This window comes from Panicum virgatum, chromosome 1N, assembly GCF_016808335.1.
Source record: "Panicum virgatum strain AP13 chromosome 1N, P.virgatum_v5, whole genome shotgun sequence".
NCBI lineage: Eukaryota > Viridiplantae > Streptophyta > Magnoliopsida > Poales > Poaceae > Panicum > Panicum virgatum.
The window spans coordinates 33947949-33975579 of record NC_053145.1 but is presented as its reverse complement, the minus strand read 5'-3'; the positions used below and the strand labels follow the sequence as shown (position 1 = coordinate 33975579).

At 49.1% G+C, this 27631-nt stretch overlaps 1 protein-coding gene, 1 long non-coding RNA gene and 1 pseudogene across 3 annotated transcripts; 1 reads left to right on the top strand and 2 right to left on the bottom strand.

Annotated features, from left to right (window-relative positions):
- Window positions 1–746: 746 nt before the first annotated feature.
- On the top strand, window positions 747–18945 carry LOC120653466 (annotated as a pseudogene). Its single transcript, XR_005666838.1, has 4 exons — window positions 747–827; window positions 1329–1725; window positions 17781–17959; window positions 18015–18945. The product of XR_005666838.1 is annotated as an uncharacterized protein At4g15970-like (transcript).
- Window positions 18946–21451: 2506 nt separating this feature from the next.
- LOC120653465 lies at window positions 21452–23308 on the bottom strand. Its single transcript, XM_039931211.1, has 4 exons — window positions 22768–23308; window positions 22415–22662; window positions 22099–22301; window positions 21452–21695 (listed from the first exon to the last, which is right to left on the bottom strand). The coding sequence occupies exons 1-4, from the start codon at window positions 23306–23308 to the stop codon at window positions 21452–21454; spliced, it is 1236 nt and encodes a 411-aa protein (XP_039787145.1).
- A 2076-nt stretch (window positions 23309–25384) lies between these two features.
- LOC120655653 lies at window positions 25385–26283 on the bottom strand. Its single transcript, XR_005667682.1, has 2 exons — window positions 25907–26283; window positions 25385–25838 (listed from the first exon to the last, which is right to left on the bottom strand). It is a non-coding gene; the product is annotated as an uncharacterized LOC120655653 (long non-coding RNA).
- Between the last annotated feature and the right edge of the window lie 1348 nt (window positions 26284–27631).

Genomic DNA, 27631 nt, shown 5'->3' with positions numbered 1-27631 from the left:
TGTATTTGGTTGCGGATGTATTCGATGCTTTCGGTAGGAGGGTTAGAATATTATATACCCGTGGCTTTATGCGTGTTGTCGGTCAATCTTTATCATTACCACAATTTGAAAGTTTCATGCAGCATTTTCGTGGTGTACGGTTGTAAATTCTACCAGCAGCGAACCCGAAACTAATACGTACATAAGGCTAGCTTTTGGGATCCTAACGAGCACTTGAACGGTTGAACCTGATGCTGTTCCTCACGCCTCGATCGGTTCATTTCCCAATCTATCCCCCTCGCTGTTCAATTAGGGCCTTGTTTAAATTCTGTAAACGCAAAACACAAAATTTTTGTAAATCGCTTGCATGGTATACTAAATATAGTTAAAAAATAAATCGCATTACAAAAATAGACTGTAAATCGCGAGATGAATCTAATGAGCCTAAATATAGTTAAAAAATAAATCGCATTACAAAAATAGACAGTAACATGCTCTAATGCTCCTCTAATTTGGCTCATTAGATTCGTCTCGTAGTTTACAGACGAGATCTGTAATTAGTTTTGTAATTAGTCTACATTTAATACTTCAAATATTGAAGATTCCCTTGCAAAAACGCAAAATGCAAAGTGAACTGAACAAAGTCTAGGTGGAGTAGTTACTGCATTTTTTGCTTTACCCTTGGCACTTGTATATGGCCACGCCGTAGCCGCTGCCGGTGACGCGAGCCGCCATCGAGACTGGCGGCGCCGCCACGCCCAACCAGCATGGGACTGGCGGCGCCGGTGGCGCGGAGGGCGGTCGGAGCCCTGCTGTTCCTAGCGACCGTGGCCCTCCCGTGCCTCGTGGTGTACCCGCCGCCGTGCCCTCGCGCCTAGGCGCACCGCGCGACGGCGACGGCGACGTTGACCTGGTGACGCCATGCACAAGTATCTGTTTGTGAAATGTTGTGATCTGGTTGGGCCTGGTCATCCGCAATAATAGTCACTTTGATGTTTGTTCATGGCCGATGTTCAAGTGGAACCATGAAAAGGAAAACTGTAGCCCACGGAGACTTACTGCGCCTCCAATGCTGAATATTTTAACTGTCGTTTTAAAAGAATACATTCCGATTGATCAGTAGGAGAAACTGGTGAAATAGCATTGACAATTCCATGGAGTACAGACCATCAATGGTGGACTGACTAACCCTTGATCCCTTTCTTTTTATTTAGCTGCTGAAACCTTGTCTTCCAGTTGCAACGTGCAAGAACTCTGTTTTTACATGTAGTCGCCATGCTATGATATTCAGCATGGTGAATATTCAGGCCAACAGTCTGCAAATCCAAGTGCCGTGATTAAACTGACAGACGCGCTCGCCGCCATGGCGCCATGCATTCAGGACGGCGAGGCTGGAGCGGGTGCTGCGGGGGGCGGCGATGGCGAACGACACGGTGATCCTGACGACGCTGAACTCGGCCGGCGTGGTCGGAGCCCGGCTCCATGCTGGACGTCTTCCTGGAGAGCTTCAGGACCGGCGAGAGCACCAGGGAGCTCCTGGACCACCTCGTCATCGTGTCGCTGGACACGACGGCGCACGCGCGCTGCAGGCAGATACACCGGCGCCGGCACTGCCTAGCCCTCGTCACGGACGGCGTCGACTTCTCCGGGCAGAAGAACTTCATGACAAACGGATACCTCAAGATGATGTGAAGGATCGACTTCCTCAGGCAAGTCCTTGAGAAAGGCTTCAGCTTCATTTTCACGGTATGTACCAGATCACAATTTTTTTTTTGAAAGACCTGGACATTGACATGCCCAGCATTCATTAATAAGAAGAGTAGAGATTACACAACTTCCCACCCAGACAGAGCGCTGGTTAGGCCTGAAAAATGAGAAGAAATTACTCACTAAAAATATGACCAACTAAAGAATCTAAATGCTTTGCCCCAGCAAAGATCCAAATCCTGATTTCGTCTCTCAGTAGGGAGATGAAGCGTGGGTTTGACAGTTCCTCCTTTCTGAAAATTCTGTTGTTTCGTCTCTCCAAAGCGACCAAAGGATCAGTAGAACCAACGAGCCGACTCCTTTTCGAAGATGATGGTGAACCGTGAGGAGGTGGCAGAACCAGGTTTGCAGGTTGCAATCTGTAGACCAAGTGGTCGGTGCCAGTGAGGAACAGCCCGTCCATTCAGCTGCGGCTGACCAAACAAGGTTGGAGAAGGGACACTCAGCCACCAGATGGAAGGCCGTCTCCAGATTGCGCTCACACAAAGGGCAAAAGTAGCAGTTTGGCCATTCACGTAGTAGTAGCCTGTCAGCTGTCCAAACTTTGTTTTGTAGCAAGAGCCAACTGAAGAACTTACATTTAGTCGTTCCCCAAGACTTCCAGGTGGCTGCAGCAACAGGCGATTTTTGAGTTCCTTCAAACTGTAAGTCATAAGCCGACTTAGCCGTATAGATACCTGATGCAGTTGGCTTCCACCAAAGCTGGTCATCTCGTGGGTCTTCCAAGCATAAGTGTTGTGCTTCTATCTGCGCCCAGAGAGCAAAGAACTCCGTTAGTAGGTCGGGAGTTAGATCATGGCAGATGTCCTTGATCCAACGATTTCCTTCCAGAGCTGATGCTACTGTTCTATTTTTCCTTCTGGTGTGGCGGTATAGGAGAGGGAACAAGGTAGCATCAGGTGCCATTCCATTCAGCCAGCTAGAGTTCCAGAACAGTGCGTTTTCCCCATTATACACTTGCACCCGGGTTGCTGCCGCAAACAGAGTTCGATCAGTATCATCCACCGGCAAATCGGCACCAGACCAAGGTTTTTCCGGAGTCATCCACTGATACCAAAGCCATCGCAGCCTTAAAGCTCGTCCAAAACGTTCAAGGTCCAAAATGCCCAATCCTCCGAGCTTCGTTGGCAGACAGGTTTTAGACCAATTAAGCTTGCACTTGCCACCATGAAAATCCTGATTTCCGGCCCAGAGAAAACGTCTGCACGACTTGTCCAGTTCTTTGATGAATTTTTTTGGTACTTTCAAGGCTGTAAGCATATATATAGGCATTGAGGATAGCACTGATCGCACCAGTTCCCGCCGTCCACCTGCAGTCAACAATTTTCCTTGCCAACCGGCCAGTCTGACTTTGATCTTGTCAAGGGTCGGTTGTAGATGCACAAGTTTTAGTCGTCCTAGCGTCAAAGGAAGGCCCAAATATGACAGGGGGAAATTGATTCGTTGCCCCGTAAAGCTTGGCAAGATCTCATCCAAATTTATATCCGCACACCGAATGGCCGCCACTGAACTCTTTGCTACATTGATTTTCAGACCAGTGGCATCGCCAAAACGTTGCATAATGTGCAGTACCAATTCCACTTCTTCTTTGTGTGGGTTCAGGAAAAGGGCTGCATCATCAGCATACAGCGAGAGGTGGAGATTGGCGTGTCTACCTCTAAGTTCTGAAAGGTTCCCTTCCAAAGTGGCAAGCTCAAAAAGTCGGTGCAGGGTGTCCATCGCAAGAATGAACAAATAGGGTGAGAGAGGGTCACCTTGCCGAAGTCCCCGCTCATGGTGAAAGAAAGGGCCGGGTACCCCGTTTAAAAGAATCGAGGAGGAGGAAGAGGAAAGAATCAGAGTGATCCAATTCCTCCATCGGGCCGGAAAACCCCTCTTCTCCAGAAGTTCGAGAAGATACTCCCAGGAAACTGAGTCGAAAGCTTTCTCGATATCAAGCTTGAAAAGCAAAGCCGGGGTCTTGGTTCTGTGGTAAGCTCGGGCCAGATTACGGACATAGAGGAAGTTATCTTGGATGCATTGTTTTTTTATGAAAGCACTCCAGGAGATAGAGATGAGGTTATCAAGTTTACTGGAAAGGCGAATAGCTAACACCTTGGAGATGAGTTTTGCAAATGAGTGGATGAGACTTATAGGTCTGAAATCAGCTGTTGTCTTGGCAAAGTCTTTTTTGGGAATGAGGGAGATATTTGCCGAGTTTAGGCGCTCAAGTGGACCAGTGTGCAGCAGATAAAAACAGTTGAAAGCATCCATAACAGTCGACTTGATGATCGGCCAGCAGGACTTGTAAAAAGCCGCTGTAAAACCATTCGGTCCCGGAGCTTTCTCCAGCGGTAAATCAGAGATCGCCAGCTTAATCTCCTGCTCCGTGAAAGGCGCGTCCAAATTTGCCTCATCAACCATTGGAAGATTTAGGAAATTCCAATTGATAGTTTGTGTCCTGCCCACCTTCGTGCCCTGTGGGACCGAAGCCGGCGACTAGAGGGGGGTGAATGGGAGCCGATCAAAATTTCTTCGGAAATTCAACCCGTCGGCCTATGTCCCAAAATCACCCAAGCCCTCAAGCGTTCTGACCAAAGTTTGGGGTAACTATTGAAAAGCTAACCCAACACAAAAGGCCTCGAACGAGCGAGCGAACCCACGAAGCAAAACGGAAGCGAATCGGGAAAGCTGCAGAACTGATCTGCCTGGACCGGTCTGACCGGTGCGCTGGACCGGTCTGACCGGTGCGCTGGACCGGTCTGACCGGTCGTGCCTACCGGTCTGACCGGTAGCACCCAGAAAACCCCCGAGAAATTTGATTCAAACAGTGAATCCCGAGCAAACGACCACGAAATCCGACGAAACTTGGGGGAATGCTTCGCCCCTACCCCGTGAGCATATCCCCAAAAGATCTCGTCCCAAAGATCAACGAATCGTGAGAATTATGGGGGAGATCAAAAGGGATTGGGGTTTTCTCAAACACTCAAGAACTCGAATTCGAACACGCCAGTGATTCCAGAGGTTTTAGGTCAGAGTTGGGAGCACGGGAATCACAGCAAAGAACTCGAGGCCTCCTCTCAATCAAGTGTGCCAAAAACGAAATCGAAAATCCATTGCACAAGACACAAACCAGGGGATTGAATCAAATCAAAAGCCCAGAGGGCACGAGGAGGATAGGGCCTCCTTTCCCAATCAAATCCCTTACAAGGTTTCAACAATTCATGGACAAAGTCAACTCAAACGAGAGGAACAGAGGGAGGGAGACACAGGGGCGGCGGCCTGGAGAAACAGAGAGTCCACGAACAGATTACAAAAGCCACTCAAAACCTAAAAGAAGTGAAGGGGTATTTATACCCGCGGGACCGGTCAGACCGGTACGCTGGACCGGTCAGACCGGTTGGTTAGATCGGTCAGACCGGTGCCAGGGACCGGTCAGACCGGTTGGCCTGCAGCACCCCCTGTACACGATCTCATCTGACAGCCGAGGTTCTTTCTTCGAAACGAAGTCTTCTCCGCGATGCCGCCGTCTTGATGGAGATCCAATCCGCGGTTTTGGAGGGTCCGCGAAACCCGGGTAGGTGGCCGGTTTTGAGAAAACCGCCAAAACCTCACGCGCGGGAAGATTCCCGCCTCCACGCCGTGGCCCTAGACGCCGTTCCCGCCTCAGCCTTCTGACGGCCCTAGACGCCGCCCGACCCCCGTCACCTCCTCGCCCGCAGCGAGGCCCTAGACGCCGTCGACGCCCGTCGCCTCCGTCAGTCCCGAGACCGACGCCCGTGCCTCCACGACTCGGCATCTTCAACCGCCGTCCGCCTCCTTGGTTTTGTGGCGCAAACCAAGAAACCCGCCTTCCGTCGCCGCTTGCGCCCTCGATCCAGGAGTGGACGCCACAGCTGCCGCCTGGTCCAAGCTCCGGTCCCGGCTGCCCTTCACCGCCGTCCACCGCACGGTCCATCGGTCACAGCACCTCCACGGCAGCTCGCCGTCGACACTCGACGCCCGTGTACCTGCAATCCAAAGACCAAGCACACGATCACACCGCACGGTTGACAATTCACTCATCACAAGCAGGATAGAGCACTCAACATTCCTCAATCTCCCCCTTGATGAGTGCATTGTCAACACACCACAAACGAACCAAGAGAAGTGAAACCAAAGAATAACAAAGAAGCACGAAAGAGAAGAACTCAAGCAAGTGACAAAAAGCTCAGAAAGGCAAGAACAGTCACTTACTCCAGCAAAGATCGATCCCCTAAGACAAGGTCAACGGCTCGACGCAATCGATCAAAAGTCAAAACATGACTCCTCAAAGACAGAGGTAACGCTCGACGCAGTCATGCAAGCAGCAGAGGGAAAATAAGAAAACCAGGAGCCAAAACCAAAGCAGAAACTCCCCAAGCAAAGTTTTTCCCTCTCAAAAGTGCAATTCTCCCAAAATGATGCACTCTTGAAGCCCTGTGCACAACAAGTTTTGAAGTCATGCAAGCAGCAGAGGGAAAACGAGAAAACCAGGAGCCAAAACCAAAGCAGAAACTCCCCAAGCAAAGTTTTTCCCTCTCAAAAGTGCAACTCTCCCAAAATGATGCACTCTCGAAGCCCTGTGCACAACAAGTTTTTCAAAAATCAAACAAGTCTCCCCCTTGTTCGAACACTTCTCTCAAAATTCTCCCCCTTGTTGGCACATGCACACATCAAGGCTACAAAGACCTAGAGCTCCCCCTGAAGCTGAGACTCCCCCTGAATAGATGCTATGCAATGAATGCAATACAGGAGGTGTAAGTGAAAGCATTCAGGGATACAAAGATATGAGCAACATCTAGTCTCAAGCACGTGTGCATCCATAAACCGGACCTGCATCTAGCTCAACAGGGTATATCAAATCCGTCTAAAGCTAGGCAAGTTCAGTTTAGGAGAAATAAAAGCATCACCCATGATCTAGCAACAACAAGTAGGAAAAGGAAAGCAGTGCTACTCAAACTCATACAGGTGAGCCAAAACAAGTTGCCAACATTCCTTTTTCAATCAACTTTATCTCAATCAATTCTTAATGCCAGGGGTTGAAAGCTTGTCATGCTTCACTTAGCAACGAGGCCAAGCCTATGCCAAAAGACAATCAGAAGCTTAAAGCACTCGTTTCAGTCATGCACAGCCTTGCCCGGGTTCTCACAAGTGCAAAGTGATCCGTCCCGAAAGCTCGATCAGTGCAACAAGCAATCCCACCTGGATCTTTTCAATCCATTTCAAGAATAGTTCAAGTAATTTTATCAGATTTAGATCATTTCAAGTATGAATTGCTGAATGAAAAGCCACACTAGCATGAATAAGATAGCAAAGCACATCAACATGCCCTAACATGCTAGTAGCCAAGACAAGGTGATCATGTTTTCAGATTTTCAAATCAAAATAGCTTAACTCAGATGATGTCATATACACAATGGAGCAAGCTATACATGATCAAGTTTATCAACTCACACTAGCAGGCACTAGAAGATCATAGCAATGTATTCAAGAATGCTAGTGCAAGTGAGACAATGCAAGATGCAAACATGTACAATGCATATGCACAATGCAACTACCAAACCTAGAAAACAAAGAGAAGCAAAACAAAGACCTACCAAGCTAACCAAAACAAAAGTCAGCGATCAAAAGGGGTAACAAACCCCAAGCTCCCCTCGCAAGCGAGCAAAGGTGTCCTGCTCTAGCGGTTTGGTGAGGATATCTGCAGTTTGCCTCCCAGAAGGGACATGGATCAAGTCTATGTGTCCTCTCTCATGGTTGTCTCGCAGGAAATGGAATCAGATGTCTATGTGCTTGGTTCTGGAGTGTAGGACAGGGTTCTTTGCAATGCTAATGGCTGACATGTTGTCTACAAAGATGGGAACCCTACCAAAACTCAAACCATAATCCTGCAAGGTTTGTTTCATCCAAAGTATCTGGGAGCAGCAGCTAGCCGCGGCAACATACTCAGCTTCTGTGGAAGAAAGCGCTACGCTAGCCTGCTTGCGAGAGGACCAAGACACCAAAGATGTACCGAGAAATTGACAAGTGCCGGATGTCGACTTGCGATCCAACCGACACCCACCGAAATCGGCATCAGAAAAGCCCACCAAAATCAGAGAAGAATCCGCAGAATACCAAAGACCAAATTCAGGGGTGAATTTCAGATACCTGAAGATGCATTTCACCACCTGCCTGTGGGAGGTGTGCGGAGAAGCCTGGTAGCGCGCACAAAGGCAGACGCCGAACTGAATGTCCGGTCGCGTCGCCGTCAGGTACAGGAGCGAGCCGATCATGCTCCTGTACTCCTTCTGGTCCACCGCCTCGCCGTCCAAGTCCTCATCAAGCGCCGTAGATGTACTGATCGGAGTCGGCTGAGGAGACAAGTCGATCATGTCGAACTTCCGCAGCAAGTCTCTAGTGTACTTGGCTTGATGGACAAAAGTGCCCTGAGGAGTCTGCTTGATCTGCAGCCCGAGGAAGAATTGCAGCTCACCCATCATGCTCATCTCGAACTCCCTGGACATCTGCTCAGAAAACTTGGACACAAGAGCGTGAGAAGAGCCACCAAAGATAATATCATCCACGTATATCTGAACTAAAAGAAAATCAGTGCCGGATCGCATGAGAAACAAAGTTTTATCAACACATCCCATTTTAAAGCCCTGAGCCAGCAAAAAGGTTTTCAATCTATCATACCAAGCTCTAGGTGCCTGTTTCAAACCGTAAAGAGCTTTCTGAAGTTTATAAACACGGTTTGGAAACTTGGGATTTTCGAAACCAGGGGGTTGCTTCACATAAACCTCTTCTTCGATAAAACCATTCAAGAAGGCAGATTTAACATCCATTTGGAAAACCTTAAAACCCTTGGAAGCAGCAAATGCAAGAAAGATTCGAATAGCCTCCAAACGAGCAACAGGAGCAAAGGTTTCCTCAAAATCAATACCCTCTTTTTGGCAAAACCCCTGGGCAACAAGACGAGCCTTGTTCCGAACAACCAAACCATCCTCACCCTGCTTGTTTTTGAAAACCCACTTCGTTCCGATGGGATTACAAGCAGGTGGAGGCTCGACCAAAACCCAAACTTGGTTTCTTTCAAAATTTTCAAGTTCCTCATGCATGGCATTGACCCAATTAGAATCAGAAAAAGCGTGTCCAATATCTTTGGGCTCAAAAGAGGCAACAAACGCTGAATGAGCAAAGCCAGCGATACTTGTTACCTTGGACCTGGTGACTCGCTCGTTGAGGTCACCTAGCATCTGTTGAGGTGGATGGCGGCGCTGAATGTGTCGCGGTGCTTCCCGTGTCGAAGTCGCCTCCTCTTCAACCAAGGCTGGTGTCTCCTCAGAATCAGCTGGTGTTGCCTGAGTCACCTCCTCGAACAACCCCCGGGAAGTAGACGTAGTCGGGTCGGGGCCGTCGTCATCGTCCGAGCTCGTAGCAGAGATAGCTGGGTCCACAGCATGCGTGGTAGCCTCATCCTCACCATCTGCAGCTTCTTCCTCCTCATCTTCAAAGATGGAGGTGCCAGAGTCTCCAGCTGCTCATCTGAAACAGAAGGCAAAGAGGCAAGAGAAAAGCCAAGAGCAGAGTTAGCGTTAGAGCTCGATCCACCCGGGCCAGTCACAAGAGCAACGCTCTTGGTAGGAGGGGCACCATTGAGATTGGCTCGTGTCTGGTTATCCACCTCCGTGGCCTTGAGCTTGCTGAAAAGCTCGTTCACGGTCAGAGTCTCATAGCCTGCAGACTCAATGATCGTGTTCACCTTGAGATCCCACACAGAGCGATCAAGTGCGTAAAGCAACTTGAGGGCCTTCTCGTGCTCTGTGTACTCAAGGGCACCAGCAAATCTGTTCGCATTGACCTTGTTCACAATCGACTGAAAATGACTGAACATCAGGTCAATGCTCTCACCCGGCTCCTGTGTGAAGTTCTCGTACTCACGCCGGTGAGTCTCGAACAGTCTGGCCTTCACCTGAGGTGTACCCTCGTGGTAGTTCTCAAGGCACGTCCAAATCTTGTGGGCTTCCTGAAAACCCTGGACGCGTGAGAACTCCGCGCGAGAAACGCCAGCGAACAAGGCATTGACGGCCTTGGCGTTAGCCTCGTGTTGGGTCACCTGAAAAGGCGTGGTCCGAACAGCCAGCACCTCGTAAAGCTGGTTCTTGGTAATCTCCCAGATCTCGGCTCCCATGCTCTGCAGGAAGGCTCTCATGCGAACCTTCCAGTAGGCATAGTCCTCGCCGAAAAACACCGGGATCTTACCAAGACTCGCCATGGTCGCCGAGTGGTTTTCGAACCGGTTAAGGTACTGAAAACCTCAACCAAGCTCTGATACCAATTGTGGGACCGAAGCCGGCGACCAGAGGGGGGGTGAATGGGAGCCGATCAAAATTTCTTCGAAAATTCAACCCGTCGGCCTATGTCCCAAAATCGCCCAAGCCCTCAAGCGTTCTGACCAAAGTTTGGGGTAACTATTGAAAAGCTAACCCAACACAAAAGGCCTCGAACGAGCGAGCGAACCCACGAAGCAAAACGGAAGCGAATCGGGAAAGCTGCAGAACTGATCTGCCTGGACCGGTCTGACCGGTGCGCTGGACCGGTCTGACCGGTAGCACCCAGAAAACCCCCGAGAAATTTGATTCAAACAGTGAATCCCGAGCAAACGACCACGAAATCCGACGAAACTTGGGGGAATGCTTCGCCCCTACCCCGTGAGCATATCCCCAAAAGATCACATCCCAAAGATCAACGAATCGTGAGAATTATGGGGGAGATCAAAAGGGATTGGGGTTTTCTCAAACACTCAAGAACTCGAATTCGAACACGCCAGTGATTCCAGAGGTTTTAGGTCAGAGTTGGGAGCACGGGAATCACAGCAAAGAACTCGAGGCCTCCTCTCAATCAAGTGTGCCAAAAACGAAATCGAAAATCCATTGCACACGGCACAAACCAGGGGATTGAATCAAATCAAAAGCCCAGAGGGCACGAGGAGGATAGGGCCTCCTTTCCCAATCAAATCCCTTACAAGGTTTCAACAATTCATGGACAAAATCAACTCAAACGAGAGGAACAGAGGGAGGGAGACACAGGGGCGGCGGCCTGGAGAAACAGAGAGTCCACGAACAGATTACAAAAGCCACTCAAAACCTAAAACAAGTGAAGGGGTATTTATACCCGCGGGACCGGTCAGACCGGTACGCTGGACCGGTCAGACCGGTTGGTTAGACCGGTCAGACCGGTGCCAGGGACCGGTCAGACCGGTTGGCCTGCAGCACCCCCTGTACACGATCTCATCCGACGGCCGAGGTTCTTTCTTCGAAACGAAGTCTTCTCCGTGATGCCGCCGTCTTGATGGAGATCCAATCCGCGGTTTTGGAGGGTCCGCGAAACCCGGGTAGGTGGCCGGTTTTGAGAAAACCGCCAAAACCTCACGCGCGGGAAGATTCCCGCCTCCACTCCGTGGCCCTAGACGCCGTTCCCGCCTCGGCCTTCTGACGGCCCTAGACGCCGCCCGACGCCCGTCACCTCCTCGCCCGCAGCGAGGCCCTAGACGCCGTCGACGCCCGTCGCCTCCGTCAGTCCCGAGACCGACGCCCGTGCTTCCACGACTCGGCGTCTTCAACCGCCGTCCGCCTCCTTGGTTTTGTGGCGCAAACCAAGAAACCCGCCTTCCGTCGCCGTTTGCGCCCTCGATCCAGGAGTGGACGTCACAGCTGCCGCCCGGTCCGAGCTCCGGTCCCGGCTGCCCTTCACCGCCGTCCACCGCACGGTCCATCGGCCACAGCACCTCCACGGCAGCTCCCCGTCGACACTCGACGCCCGTGTACCTGCAATCCAAAGACCAAGCACACGATCACACCGCACAGTTGACAATTCACTCATCACAAGCAGGATAGAGTACTCAACATTCCTCATGCCCAATAGATTTTTGTAGTGATCGAGCAGTTCCCGCTCCTTTTCCGCATGATTCCAAATTACCGAGCCATCCCTTTTCTTCAGCGCAGGTATAAAGTTTCTACGCTTTCTTGCTGTCATTTTAAGGTGGAAAATTTTGGTACAAGCATCCCCACTCTTGAGCCAAGTAAGCCGAGAGCACTGTCGTCGTCTGGCACGTTCCACAGCAACAAGGCCCAAAACGCGGACCTTGAGATCCTTTAGCAGGCAAACTTCCTCTTCAGTGAGCTCACGTTCCTCCTGAGCCTGGTCCAGCCTGAAAATGATTTCCTGGACCATGTGTAACTGCATTCTGGCCTCCCCAAAAACATTCCGACTCCAATTCCGCAGCGCTGTAGCCGTGTGCCTCAGTTTGTTGTGAAGGATCATCATGGCATTTTGTCCTTCCACTGGATTATTCCAAGCCTCTTGCACCACTTGATAAAAACCTGGAATTTTTATCCAAAATTGCTCAAACTTGAAATGGGCTTTCCGGGGTGGCCTTTCTTGACTGCAGAGAAATAAAGAACAGTGGTCCGACATGGAGCTGGAAAGGGCATGCAGGCATTGATTTGGAAAAATTTCATCCCAATCCCCATTGTAGAAAAAACGATCTAGCCGAGCCAGGGTTGGCCTGAGTTGGCCGTTGCTCCAGGTGAACTTACGGTTGTGCAGAGCTAACTCCAAGAGTTCACAGGCATCCAAAGTGCTTCTGAATCTCCCCATGAGACGCCTGTTAAGATTCATATTATTTTTATCACCCGCTGAGTGTATTAAGTTGAAATCACCTATGCATAACCAAGGAGTATCTTGCGGTGGTTTCAAGTTTAGAAGTTCGTGCAAGAAATTCTCTTTATGTGGGTCCTCCGATGGCCCATAAACCACGTCAGCCTGAAAGATGTACTTGTCAACTTGGAGGTGATACATGCCGTGATGGAGCATTGGCCGAAGGAGGGATTGGATACATCAAATAAGTCCTTATCCCAAGCAAGCAGGATTCCTCCTTTTGTTCCGGCAGCAGGTAGAAAGAAGGAGTTATTTAATCGCTGCCCCAAAATGTCGAGTGCCAAAGCATCAGTAACTAGTTGTAGTTTTGTTTCTTGTAAACAAGCAATACTGACACTATGATCTTGCAAGAGGAGCCTAACGGTTTCCCTTCTTGCTGGACAGTTTAAGCCTCTGACGTTCCAATTCAGGTTGTTGTAATTCATTAAGGAACAAAAGATACCTTCCTTCCCAGCACAAGAAACAATCTATTATTGATAACTGAACAAAACACCATCGTGGTGAGAGCGCCAACCACCACCATGAAGCCCCAAACAAGGCACTCTCGAGAACGGTCCACAACCACAACAAAAACAACAACAAACACCTGTCCTAACTTGACCGACAGAGAGCCGGGTTTTTTTTTGAGGGTCAACGGGGGGGAGAGCATCCCCACCTGATTCATATTCATTTCAGGGGCAACTAAACAGAAACAGGGACTGATCAGGTGGACTCCAAAGCAGCAGCTGCCTCCTCCTCGGTCAAGGTCGCCAAAGCTGAGGAAGTCGCCTTGCAGCCCAGCTTGGTGGCCGAGCGCAGAGCGGCCACAGCCTTCCCAGACAAGGATGTCTTGTAGGTGTCGATGTAAGCCTCCACCACATCCTCACCCACTGCCGCCTCCTTGTTGATGAAATCAGCTCCTTGATGAGACGGAGTTGTGCCCTCTTGGACACAGGAATTGGGGAAGGTCGCGCAGCAAGCCTGTTACTTGCTCGCTGCGCCTTCGCCTTCATCCTTGCTGAAGGCTCCCTTGTCTGCGCAATCTCCCTTCTTAGTGTACGGGCTGGCGGCGTCAGCTCAGCCCGTGGTGGAACACTGAAGGCACGCTCAAGGAAAGAACCAGCACCGCCCAGTTGCTGGTCTCCTTGCTCAGCACCCGGCGCGTCGATGTCCATTCGAGTCACCTGGGCAGCAATATCATCAAGTTGGGCATCCGGCCTAAGGAGTACCTCTTCAGAGCGGGTCGTCCCCTCCTCAACTCGCGTGTCACCAGATGGGATGAACAGCGACGGCGAGGAAGGGCTCGGCTGGCGACGGGCATCTCTCTCCGGTGCCATCTGAAGCGGTGGAGTCCACAACGTGGAAGTCGGCATGTACTCCGGCGAACTGACCTTCCCGTCGCTCCCATCCGGGGAGAAGGACAGTGGATGAGTCACCACCGGAGAGACGAAGGAGAACTCGTGCAACATCGGGTCAAAAAACAGAGGAGAAGGAGGGTACGCCGCCGGCAGTGAGTCGTTGCAGAGTACCTCAAAGTGATCCACCAAAGGATCGCTGCCGAGCGAGTTGGAATCATGTCGCCCTGGCGAGCGAGAGCGGCAGCGCTCCCAGCCCTCATCATCGCGGCGCTGCGGGTCGCGAGGGCCCCAGATTCTGGGCGGCGAACGTGCCAGTACACGCTCACGAGGCTCCACGGCAGGGACCTGGCGGCGCTTACCGCCCTGCGGAGAGCGGGACCTGAGGCGCTGCGAGTGGGTGCTGGCCAGGCTGTTGTCGGAGCCGTGTGCCGCAGCCCTCAGCCGCCCACGACCAGCAGCGTGGTCCTGCTGCCGCGGGCCGCCAAAGTGGTCGTCCGGATCCTGCTGACGCCTAGTGTTAGGGATGCAAGCGGGGCAGGTTTTGCCGCTAACCCACTGGGCAAACCCGCGCCGCGTACCCGCGATACGCCGCGTATCAGCCCACAATAATGAAGCGGGTCCGCGCGGCCAGTCCGCGAGAGCCGGCGGCGCCGCAAAAGCCCGCAGAAAAAAAGGCTGAGCAGGCTCAGCGCATCGCCACCGCTCGCCTAATAGCCTGCACTACCTCCTTCTTCCTGGGCAGTGGGCGGCGCGGCCCCTGAGGCCGTGAGCTCTCCCGCACGGATGGAAAGCAGAGGCCGCCTCCTTCCCGCTCTTCCAAGACCTGTGGATCTCGAACCTCGACCGGCTTGGGAGCAGACTTGTGGATCTCGCATCCCTCTCCAACGCGGCCCCCTCCTCCTCCTTCTTGGCCGATGCGGCCCCCTCTTCTCCTTCCTCGCCGACGCACCCTCCGCCGCCGCGCGGCTCTGATCCACCCCTCCGCGCCCCGCACCGCTCTGCTCCGGCCCTCGGCGTAGGTAAGTTGGCCTTTCCTCCACCAAATCTGGCGATTGCTTGGTCGTCGGAGATGGCGCCGTGAGGCTTTTGCTTTGCTCCATCTCTGCGTTGAGGTGGGAGCTTCCAGTTTTACCCAATGGTGGAGTCTGGTTTCCGGCCGTCGGCTGCCATGCGCCAGAGGGGAGACGTCTTGCGGCTAAAATGCTAGAGGTCTCGTCGGGCAACTTGGTTGAGCTTCTATCCTTCCGGTTGTGCTTCTTCTCCTACTCTGACAGAACCAGAGGAGGTGCGATGTGCAGCAGATGCGTGAGTGAGGATCCAGGGAGTGCAAAGTCAAATTCTATGTTGGTCCCGGTGCTTTTTGTAATTTTGCACATCTGGAGAATGTGTCCTGAGGTTTTGGCTGTAATTTCTACCTTCTCCAGGGTGCTGTCTGTAAAAGCCTGGTTCTTTTTATGGATGGCGTTGGCACCTAGGCGGTCTTCTCTGCTAGCACGAGCGATGTTGTCGCGGTCAGGACGCAGGCTGCCGCAAAGTCCGCAAAAATGTGCGGCGCTATACGGGCTGCCGCAAGTGCCCGCGTGACAGGTTGCGACGCCTGCGGACGTGGGGCGGGCAGCCGCCACCCGCCCCGCTTGCATCCATACGCCGTGTCGGGGCAGGGGGATCCCGACAGCCGTCCTCCAAACGAGCACGTCCAGACAGTGGAACGCGCCCGTCCATGACGCTAGGTGTCCAGTAAGGACCGGTGCACCGGGCGCGGCGCCTCCAAGTCGAGGGAGCTCGAGGTGGGAGCCCGACGCGTCCGCAGTGTCCAGTCGTAGTACTCGTCCAGCAGCATCTCCACCGGGCGTCCCTCCGGGGGTGCGCATGGCGACGACATGGTGTCGGCAAGTCAGCGATCTCCGGCACACGCCTCGCCTCCCTAGGGAAGAGGAGACAGCTACGTGTGCGTGGAAGACGGTCTGGATTCTGGATTCGACATCCAGACCCAATAGGAGAAGGTGTGAGAGACCTCCTTGTTGAAGGTGCGGCTGTCCATCCTTTCCACCATGCAGCAATCACCCAAGACACCCAGTGCTTATCGACCGGCCGAGATGGTTCTGTTTTTCTGGGGATGGGGTAAAGTGGTCAGGGCTGCATGCAAAAAGTTCCACCACATAATTTTTTCTATTCGTGCTGGTCCCACATGGTCAACAGTCGGATGCCTGAGCCTGGGATGAAATGTGCTTGGAGACCCGAGCTCTAGTATTTTGCCTGAACCCGTGAGGCACGAAATGTCCCTCCACCGGACATTTTGCTCTAGTATTTTGCCTGAACCCGTGAGGCACGAAATGTGACCCAACGAGGCAGTCTCTTGGATATAATCCTACACTGCAACTTCCGTGTTCATCCCTCTCTCTGCTCTCTTCTCTCCCCGTCTCTCTCTCCTTCCACTGCATGGCGGCGACTTGACCTGCATCAGGTGGAAGGAAGATCCATGCTCCAGCAGGTATGCGCGACCAAGGACAAAGATAGGTGCAGGAAAACCGTTGGAGTAGGTGGATCCAGTCATCCAGCACACCCTCCATCTCCACGCCGACTGCCAGGTATGGATGTGTGTGCATCGCAATGGCGCTTGGACACTTGGGCAAAGGTGGATTCAACTTCAGCAGCGCAGGTGCCGCAGGAACACGAAATCTGCTGGCGCAGGTGCCGCAGGAACACGAACGCCGACTGCATTGCCGTCTCCATCGAGCCGTCGTCGGTGGATCTCGCGACTATGGGAGCCCAAATGGCTGTGCGCCTTGAGCCACCATGGATCCGCCATTCCGCCCCCACTGGTTGCACTAAACAAGAATGGAATGCCACCGCGAGCTTGCCACCATTGCTACTTCTTCAAGATGCTTGGAACCCTTTCCAAATGAAGATAGGGAAGGGTTGTTTGGATGGGGCCTGCGCAGAGCTGCCTGGCGCAGGCAGCGCTCCCAGGCGTCCAATTTCGAGCGCCTGGGGCTGAGATGGCTGCCTGGCCGGCAAGCTGCCTGCCAGGTCTCGATCCAAACAAGCCCATGCCAGGGAAAAATGCCTGGAACCTTTCGAAAATAGAGAGAGGGAAGCCCTCCACGCCACGCAAAAATCCCCACACTGAGGCAAGTTTTGGTTGACCCGGGATGGACCCACCAAGATATAGAAACAATAGAACCGCATGCAGCTGGGTCCTTCCATCAGTTCCCGAGGAAAAAGCAACCAATCACATGCCTCGTATAAGCTCCGCGGTCGCTTATACAACTGGCAATGCATTTCTGCATAGCCTCGAGACCTGTCTCCCATGGGCCCTCTCTCTCATGGTATTTCCACGATCACAATTTTAATTCTGATGAAACGACATTCTGAATGTGCCGTGCGTCGGTTCTGAACTATGAACATGTGTGCGACATGTCATGTCAGGACCAGGGTTAAGTAAACCGGCCGGTCCGGTCAAACCGGTGCGGTCCGGTAGCGGTTTACCGGACCGGTTTGATCGGAAACCGGTGGAAACCGGTCAAATTCAAAATCAAATTCAAAATCGCATGTTCAACCGGTTCCGAACGGCTTACCGGTCAGTTTGACCGGTTTACCGGCCGGTTTGACTGGTAACCGGTCAAATTCAATTTTTTTTCTTTTTTGGTTTAAATTCAAATACCCGCAAAGTATACTAAATAAATGTTTGTATAACATATTTTAGTCTAAATGAACCCTGCATCCCGTTTTTGTACTACTTTTACATTGTATTTGTATATTTTTGTATGCACGCTTTTTTTTGTTTAACTTCAAATCCCCGCAAACTATACTAAATGAACGAATTTTGAGAAAATTTGACATCATTAGATTCGTCGCACCTTGAAGTATTTTTAGGAATTTTTCATTTTTTGAATTTAAATTTAAATTTTGAATTTGGGCCGGTTTGGTACCGGCCCAAACCGGAACCAGAGTCAAACCACACTGGTTCCCACCGGTTTGGTGAACCATGGTCAGGACACGGACATCGTGTGGTTCAGAAACCCGCTGCCGCAGTTCTACCCGGACGGGGACTTGCAGATCGCGTGCGATCGCTTCACCGGCGACCCAGACGACCTGAGCAACGCGCCCAACGGCGGGTTTGCGTACGTGTGTTCCAATACGGAGACGATCGAGTTCTACAAGTTCTGGTCAAAGTTTTAAATAGCTCACTATAGCTTCCGCTATAAATAGCTATAGCTGCTAGGAAAGTCAGCTGCTCCACGACCAGGATGTGCTCAACGCCATCAAGAGCGACCCCTACGTCGCCGAGCTCGGCGTCAAAATCAAGTTCCTCAACACCGAGCTCTTCGGCGGCCTGTGCGAGCCGAGCCGGAACATGCGCCAACTGCTGCATCGGGCTGCGGCGGAAGATCAGCAGACCTCAACGCCATGCTCCAGGACCAGGACTGGAGGAGGTTCGTGGCGTTGCCGTGCAAGGATCAGCAATTTGCGTCCTGGACTGTTCCACGCAATTGCAGGTAACCAAGACATGTTCAACGTTATGCACATTATGTGTTTCTGATCAAGAGGAGGCCGTCTTTGCAGTCTTCAGAAACTGGAGCGGTAGGACAAGAGGAAGCTCTCCGTTTGTCCAGTGACTAGTTCAGAGTTCAGAACATGGATGATGTAAACAAAATGTGGGAAGATTGTAAGTTCCTTTTTGTTGTGATTTCAGAACATGGATGATGTAAACAAAATGTGGGAAGATTGTTAGTTCCTTTTTGTTGTTGCTTGTACTGTAGGTAGCTGATATTAACCAAGTGAATTACTAAGTATTGACTGCCGCAATGAATTATTCGCACATTTCGACTCCCTGTAAGCAAAAGAGAGGGACTGAACGATGCAGCTCAAAGTAACTTCAGGAAATACAGAAACCTGCTAATCGATGCCTATATATCCACTTGCTTGTGTTTCATTTTTAACTAAAATGGAGGAATCTTAAAGTTTCAGCATGGAACCACACATTAAGTCCCATGTGAGTAAAGATGCCCTTAGGGAAAAATATATTAAGTACTTGGACATTGTTGCCCCAAATCCGGTGCGGTTACATTTGCAGGCGTTTATCTTCCGACATCTGCATTTCTGAAGCTCTGCGTGCCATGTCTCATGCTAACAAAAAAAAAGAAAGAAAGAAAAAGAAGAAGAAGAGAGACTCCAATAGGTATGAGAAACTTACAATGCCGTAGCAGAGGTGCAATTCCAATGCCGTTGCCCAAATGGGCAAATGGCGATTGCAATCTCTGCCTCTGTTACTCACAATCCTCTCCGATCCGACACTTGCAAACACAGCGTAGCAGCAGGAATGGAAGAGGCAGGCACAGGAGAGCGAGCGAGGGTAGCACACACAGGTCGGCTTCCAACCGGAGGTCCTGCTCCTCTGCATGCCCCTTCCACTGCTGCTGCTGCAGCCTGAAAAACTAACCCTGATCCCTGCCCTACTACTAAAAAACTGCTTAACAACACGGCCATGGCTCTGCAAGTCACTGGTGGCCTATTTGTACCTAGCCATGGTGTACTGATTCAGTGGTGCTCATTCAGCAGTACTAGCTGCAGTACACATGCAAAGAGCTGGGTTAGGTGATCTGTACTTCATGCTATTGCTCGCAAAGTTCCCGAGTGTACTGGCGGGTTTCAGTTGTACACTTTTTTGTACTGCAGCAGCGGCAACGCCGACGGCTAAACCACACTTCCCCTGGGCAAGGCCGTCTACGCCACAGGCTTCGCTGTCAATGGCCCCCTGTGCCCGTCGTCCTAGTCTAGATGTTTTTTTTTCTCTATACTAGGTTCGTGCCCATGCGTTGCAATGGGCAAAATAAATAGCAACCATAACCAATTATATTATGCAAAAGAGGCTAACATGTTCGTCTTGATCAATCTAAATAACATATAAATGCATGCTTTTATAATACTCATATTTTTTTGGTTCGAAGATAAGAAGGTAAGCATGAATACATGGGCTTTGCTCAACCATAGCAGCAGTCTCAATCTATTGGAATCTCCTACCCTATAAATAAGATATTGTTACATCACACCCACATAAAAATTCCACAAAACATTTACATTTAAGATCAATTTTAGTGGTATTCCGCAAAACAGAGAAGATAATTCTTACATATGTTGGATTTTGAACAAAACTGAATTGGACACTTCAAAGTTCAAATGCTTTTATATTTTGCAAAGGCCTTGATCAAGTCAATTACTGAAGCAGTTGTTCTATGAAGGGGATGTAGATCAGTAGCTGCTCGTCGGAATCGATGCAAGGTACAGCTCCTCGTCCCTGAAAGTCTGCAAGCACCACAACCCAATCACCATTAGAACTCAACAGCATAGCAGTCACAAAACACACACAGACCTCGCTAGCCAGGAGCAATCGGACAGAAAAATAAACTACACGATTTGCAATAGGATTCCCTACTTAAGCCTTTTTACCTGCATGTAGCATTTTTCTTATTTTGATTAAATGATATATGTATTGCTCCATACCATCCACCCCTCCAGAACAGCAACATTGGAAACTAATGCCACAAATATCGTTGTTTCCTCTAAACACAATTTATTTACGAACAAAAAAATGCATATCGATTTATTCGAATAAACATCTTTCGACAAAAAAAACACACTGTGCATATATATTTTGCAAGTTCTCAACAGAAATTGAGAATATGTTTGCTCCATAAAAAGAATAAGAATATTATTTCATAAAAATTCCAGTTTCAAGTAACACCAGGACTAAAACTATAGGGAGAAAACATTAATTCACGAGGGAAAAATAAATTCTCTCCGCAATAATATTTGTAAGAACATACAACACTGGAGGAATGTTTAAATAGAATTATAAATCTTTGTCAATAAAAAAGAGATTATATACTGACCAATTTGGGTGCCTAGCACTTAATTTTTTCACTGAGGGTGCTATTTCATCATCTTTTTCTTGCCCTCAACTTTCACTCCACCATTATTGTCAAGCTATGGGCAGGAGTAACAAATTAAAAGCATGAATTAGGCCCAAGGCTAACAGGACTGAATTCAAAACAATGATCCCCAAATCCCATTTAGTATTTTTCTATCAGGTAAGTAAACATAATATGTGACATCACTTTTCTCCATCATCTATCCATTTAAACCAGCGAGATTGTAGAATGCCTACAAGGTCACCGGCGCTGAGGGGCTTGGGTCCATGAGTGACACCTTGGATTCTGACATAGAGGAGAGCCCCAAGAGCTATGTTGCCCGGATACGCGGATATGGATACCGGTACGCGATACGGCGATACGCGGATACGCCATTTCTCCCAAAATGCGGATACGGGGATACGTCAATATATATAAAAAATAAAAAAAATCACCAAAATTAGAAATTAGCACACAGACCATAAATATTACATAACATAATAATAACATTGTTCAGGACATAACATTCAACGGTTCAAGGCATAACGTTCAGGCCATTAAGCTAACTTAGGTTCGACAGACACATAATGTAGCAACTAGATTAAGGACATGACATGATGAAATGATAAAACGATAACAGATAAAGTGATGAACTGATGATGCATGAACGGCAGCTGGCCATGGCAATCATCCATCAATCCATCATCCCTGATGAGGGAGTTTTTCCTTTGATCAGATTCCTGATGAGGGAGTTGATCAAGCATCTTCAGTCAGACCCATTGCCCCAAGATCTTCAAGAACTCTCTCAAGTTTTGGCTCATCAAGTGACAGATCAGCATGCTCAAGGAAATCAGCACCGCCCTCAAAATCAGATTCAAAAGTATCAGCTCCAATGTCCCACATTGCAGATGGACCACGATTGTATTCCTCAGCTTTCCTTGAAAGAAGACGCAAGTTCTGGTGTGTGAAAACTAGATCCTCAGCACGTGCAGGATTCAGCCTACAAAGGCAAATTTGCAATCAGGAATCGTTGAACCGAACTACAGGTGGCAAACAATTAAGATTTAAGAAAACAGCAATAAGAGATTAAGAGGTAGAGTAGAACAAGAACCTGTTTCTCAAAGAACTATGGATCAGCCCATAGTTACTCCAATTTCTCTCAGCACAAGAAGATGATGTTGGCTGCCCAAGTAGTCTAAGTGCCAACTTCTTCAGTTCTGGAGCAGAATGACCATGAATTCCCCACCATTGCTTTGGATCCATATAAGTTCTATCCTCAAGTGAGGCTATCATTTACAATCTTGTCCTTCACAAATTGGGCCGGACCGGGATTATCCTCCATGTAGGCAGTCCACTTTTCACTCACTACCATCACTGAAAGAGCATCTTTTATAGCAACAAACCTCTTCAACATCACAACAGCAGAGGCAAATCTTGTCTCAGCAATGGCAAGGAACTTCACCTTGCTATGCTCATTGAACATAGATAGCCTCATGGAGTGATTCATGATGAAATTCTTTATACAACTAGCATCTCCAATGATCTCATTGATCCACTGGAATTCATCATAAAGCTCATCATCAATGTCCCTAGGAGCACATATGTTCTTCAAGGCAAGGTTCAGAGTACGCACACACATGGGGTCCAGAAAATCTGAGGGTGCTTCTGCTCAACAATTATACCAGCAGCTCTGCAATTGGCAGCATTATCAGTGATCACTTGCACAACATTTTGTGCCCCAACCTCATCAATTACAGCTAGCATATTCTCTGAAATGTATTCCTTGGTCTTGGATATTCCTTCAGTGTTGATTGCTTTAAGAAACATTGGACCATCTTCTGTCACAGCCAAGAAATTCAGGAGTGGGCGCCTTTGAGCATTAGACCATCCATCTGATACAATACTCAGACCTTTAGAATTCCATGTTGCCTTGATGGGCTGCATCAATCTCTCAACATTTGTCTTCTCTTGCACAAGAAGGGTTGTCCTCAGCTAGTTGTAGCTTGGAGGGACATATCCTCCAATTGGATGATTGGCAGCAAATATGAAAGCCTTTCTGAAATATGGGTTACGTGCAAGATTAAAAGGCAGGCCTGCTGTGTAGAACGTCCTAGCTATCAGTTCATCAAGTTGGCTATGGACTTCTAGATTGAAGCTAGACTCAATAGCCGAAACACCCTTCCTCTTCCTCATCTTCTCATTACACTCAGTTGGAAGTGGAATATCTCTAGGCATGGCCCTCCCAGCAGCAGCATTGGCAGCAGAAATTTCAGCTTGCAGTTGTTCAAGAACATGAACAGTCACCACTCGACAAAATGAAACCCCAAAACCAGAAATCTTTAATAGATGTGCTTTAACTCTAGAGTAACTTCCTTGGAAACCCTTATCACAAAGTCTACACTGCACCTTTGTGTTGCCACCCTGACCCTTTCCACACCTCTCAATGATCCGAACATACCTCCATAGGGGCTTCTTGTCATCATCGTCTGGAGGAATCACAAGAGCAGAAGCCAAGACTTGTTTTGCAAGAGTAGGATTGTTGGCAACAGGAAATCCTTCACTTTCACCACCATCAGTAGATGCAGAAGCATTTGTACTACTACTAGTCGCCATTAGATCTAACATGAGGGGAAATAGCCACAGAGCAGATGAATCAGCACATGGGGAGATAGATTTGAGAAGGGAAGGACAAGGAGGAGGCACGGAGTTGGACTCACCAGTCACCACGGAAGGGGAAGGAGTCATGGATGGGTGGACGGGCGGCCGGGCGGCCAGGCGGCGGTGATGGCAAAGAGCGATGAGCAGCAGAGGGAAGGAGTGGGAGGACGGAGGAGGCACGTCCAGGTGGCCGGGCGGCGGTGACGGCACGGGAGCGCCGACGCCGACGAGCGGCGCTGCTCCGCGAATCGACGAACCTGCCGTGCGGGAGGCCGCTGCAGGCTTGTGGCTGCGCGAGGGGGGGGGGTGAGAGGTGCGCACAGCTAAACGCAGAGACTTTATAGGAAGCGATTGAGTGGTGTTAGGGTTTGAAGTATCCCACAGGTATCCCACGGTATCCCATAAGTATCCGAGTTATTTTTATTAATTGGAAATGCCTAAATCTCTCGATACGTCCCGGATACATATCCGGACGTATCCGAGGGGTATCCGTATCCGATACGGTATCCGATACTGGTACGTGAGTTTTGCGAAGTATCCGCATATCGTAGCCCAAGAGGCACATGGGGCTCCTAAACAAGAAAATTGACACTGAATTTAAGGCATGGACTCGATAACATAATGTTGACCATGACAAATTTGAGCGGAGGCATTTACTCAATTATGTAATTACAACAGCAGAAATAATCTTTTAGTTTGCTTGAAGGACTTGCACAACAAAACCAAAAGAACAAATTGCACTCCTATCACCTCCTGCAATGAGTGAAAATATGCAATCGCCTAAATATAGCATCAGACTTAAATTGCTCACCTATATGCACATATGCTGCTTTCTGAAGAAACCACACAGACATGTTGCTAGCTACTTGCCTAGTTTTAGCAGCTGATCTCTCCTTCATTTGTACAAGCATTTATGTTCAACCTGATTAACTCTATCCAAAAAATTGATTTACTATCAAACTAATTACATCCAGTGTATTATCTAGACAGATGACAAGGATGCAACTATATTTTTCTCCTCAATTTGTCAAAACACTTGGACATCTTTGTAAAAGAGCATACCAACAACTTGGAAAGTAAACACAGTGAAGGAAGTGCCAAGCTGAGTTAGGTCCTCTTAAGGACAAATGCAGCTCGTGAATCAGAAAAAGATCTCAAAACTTCTTGAAACTGTAATGAGGTGATGTTGCCCTTGCAACCTATAACCACTCTTTGCAGAAAAGCATTCAAAAGCAATTCTCTATTTTGATGAAGTCGAGGCCAAACAATCAATCTTTTTTTAAAAAAATCTCTGCAGCGTTATAGTCCTGAAATTAATGGCACACTGACAATCTTGAACAGATACACCCAAGCAAACAGCAAATAAACATGGGCCCTAAGTTGCATGATCTTACAATTTAACGTAAATAGAGCAAAACATTTAGCATTTGTGAGTTAAGAAACTAACCACACGCCAAGTAACCTGCTGAACGTTGAACCATTCACCAGAACCAGGAGAGCATATTAGAAAACAAATTGATTTTTGGTTAGAAACAAGCAGATGAAATAAAAAATCAAGAAAAAGCCATGATAGATTCTTCAAAAGGCTACTGGTGAGGCAAATCTTTCTTCCAACCAGAATGACATCAATGTCCGGACTACCAACGATGATGGCTTTCCAGAAACAAAAGGACAAACAGTCCCTTTTCCAATGATGGCTTTATAGAACAATCCAATCCTGAAGAGTGTTAGAGCATCCGCCTATAGACAATCCAATCCAGGAGAGTGGGGTTACAAGATAGGGACAATTGGGGAGGTTGAAATTCCATCCCTCACAAGCTCGAACAGAGACTAACAAAATCAGAGTACTGCACAGATCGAACACTGAATCAGAACAAACCAAAAAGACCTACCCTGAGCGAATATTGGCACAATTCAGCCGTAAAGGGAGTAGTGACTATAAAATGGAACCCCATGGATGTTTAGAAGATGCTTGTCCAATCAATTTGCTCCCATTCTCTAGGATTTAATGGATCGTGTACGTGATGTCCATTAGAAAATAAGTGCACTGATGATATATTCAACTCAAATTGACATCTGTCAACTTACATTTACTTTGATACCTAAATCGCAGTAGATCTTGCAGATATTAAAAAAATATTACAATTACCTTGCATATTTGGGAGCTCTACAACTCAACCACAAATTGGAAAAGTCAACAAGCATGGAACTGCATAAATTGGTTGTGCTACGATATCTAAGAAATGGGATATGCATGAAGTGCTTGGAACTGCATAAATTGGTTGCGCGCGATGGTAGCATGATCCACCGGAAGTGTTGAAGTGAGAAAGACACTAAAAAATGTTAGAACAAAAGAACCAGGGGATAACTTGCATATGATGTCCTTTCTCAAATTTTCCCAAGAGTCCACGCACGGGAGAAGGAAGCCGAACAAAACTCCGGTTACGCTCCCCAAACTTAGGAAACACCTAGAACCGATCTGCTACTGCACCAAAAATTTGATCAGATGAAAGCAACGATGAACGACGAAAGCAACGATGAACGATTTCAGACCTGAAATCTTGACCCCGGCGTGTTTTCTCCTCGGGGATCCACTCCAACGTCGTCAGCAACGACGACAGCTACTCACCCACGCCGGGGAAGGAGCCGCGGTCGATGCAGGGGACGGCGCGGATCGGGACGGAGCGGACCGGACCGGTGCGGCGGCATGGGTGATCCGGAGCGCGACGGTGCGGACAGGTGCGGGATGGGAAGGGCGCGCGATCCGCGGCGAGAGGCGGGACGAGAGGCGGGAGTCGCGACGATGGACGGGTCGGCTGCGATGATCACGGCTGGGCTGCGCGATGAGAGGGTTTTGAATCCGAACTGCTGATCCTACGGCGCGCGGGCATTGATCGGCTGAACGACTGATCGGACTGAGTACATTGACCGGTGGCTGAACCATGGATCGCACCCCCGCGACGCACGACGAAAGCTGCGTCCCTGTTAGGGAATTTTTAGTAGTAGAGATAGAGATTGTGTGTTTGATTTGCGTGTCAACCGCATCAGCATTACAGTTGGAATACAAAATACGCCCGTATGTTACCCCGTTACTACGGCTGGAGACCATATGTACATATATATTATGAGTAAATCGCTCATAGTGAAAGCGAAGATATAAAAGTGAGGGACCGAAACTGGCGACCAGAGGTGGGTGAATGAGAGCCGATTAAAATTTATCGCAATCTGAAGCTCGGCTTAAGATTCCAATTGCGCATCCAACCCTCACTTCTAGAGTGTGCAAAGTGTACCTATAGCAGAGCTAGACACCAAGCAAAAACTCTAGAAACAAGCTGCGAAAAGATTGGATCAAGAGCGAAGAATAAGCACCAAAACCAGCACGGTATACTAACACCGGTTAAACCGACGTGTGAAGAAATACTCCACCAGTTCAACCGACGTTACAGAGCCGGCCGCAGAGAAAAAGCACTCACCGGTTAAACCGACGCTATGGCTCAAACAGCGTCAGTTCAACCAACGATAGCGCACCGGATAAACCGACAAAATCCAAAACGAACACCGGTGCAGTTGTCCAGAGAGACCTCAAAATGGACTAATGGGCACCGGTTGATCCGACGAGTTCAACTCCAAAGCGCCGGTGCAGTTATCCAGAGGAGCGGCAAAATTAATCCAACAATGCACCGGATGAACCGACGCTATGAATTTTCTATACGCCGGTCAAACGAGTTAAACAACACGTGGGGGAAAGCTGGTGAGGCTTCACCGGTTGAACCGATGCCCGTGGATAGCTAAAGCACCGGTGCATCTGACGAACAGCAGAAAACCCTACTGCATGAATAAACCACTCACCGGTTGATCCGATGCAAAAGAACGCAAGCATCGGTTCAACCGGCGATAACAAAAGAAACCCAGTCCGAGCAGAACTGGAATTTCACAGCCCGTGACCTTTGGAAAACACAACGATTGAAGGATTAAATACTGTCCAAAGGGGCTCAAATTTTGCAGGCACGATCACAAATTCCATGTGAACATACCCAACAAAGGGATCGACGAATCACTCCATGGTTTGGGAGGAATCAAAGATTTTCCGAGCAAGAACGGGGTTTTCTTTAGAACTCAAAACGTCGATTCGAAAGAGCTCGTGAATTCAAAGAGATTTGTACTAAGCAATAGAGCGTGGATTCACACAAAGAGCTCAGAGAACCACCACAAATTCGTTCATCATGGACACACAAATGGAAATAAAAAATCCATCACAAAGAGCTCATGAGACGTACC

What these genes read in the sequence shown, in the direction of transcription:
- LOC120653465 (XM_039931211.1), bottom strand. Translation starts at nt 23,308, where the DNA reads ATGGCGACTAGTAGTAGTACAAATGCTTCTGCATCTACTGATGGTGGT. An exon ending in GGGCACAAAATGTTGTGCAA is followed by an intron (nt 22,302 to 22,414) that starts GTGATCACTGAT and finishes CTTGCCTTGAAG; the next exon opens with AACATATGTGCTCCTAGGGA. An exon ending in GCTGTTGTGATGTTGAAGAG is followed by an intron (nt 21,696 to 22,098) that starts GTTTGTTGCTAT and finishes TTGCCTTTGTAG; the next exon opens with GCTGAATCCTGCACGTGCTG.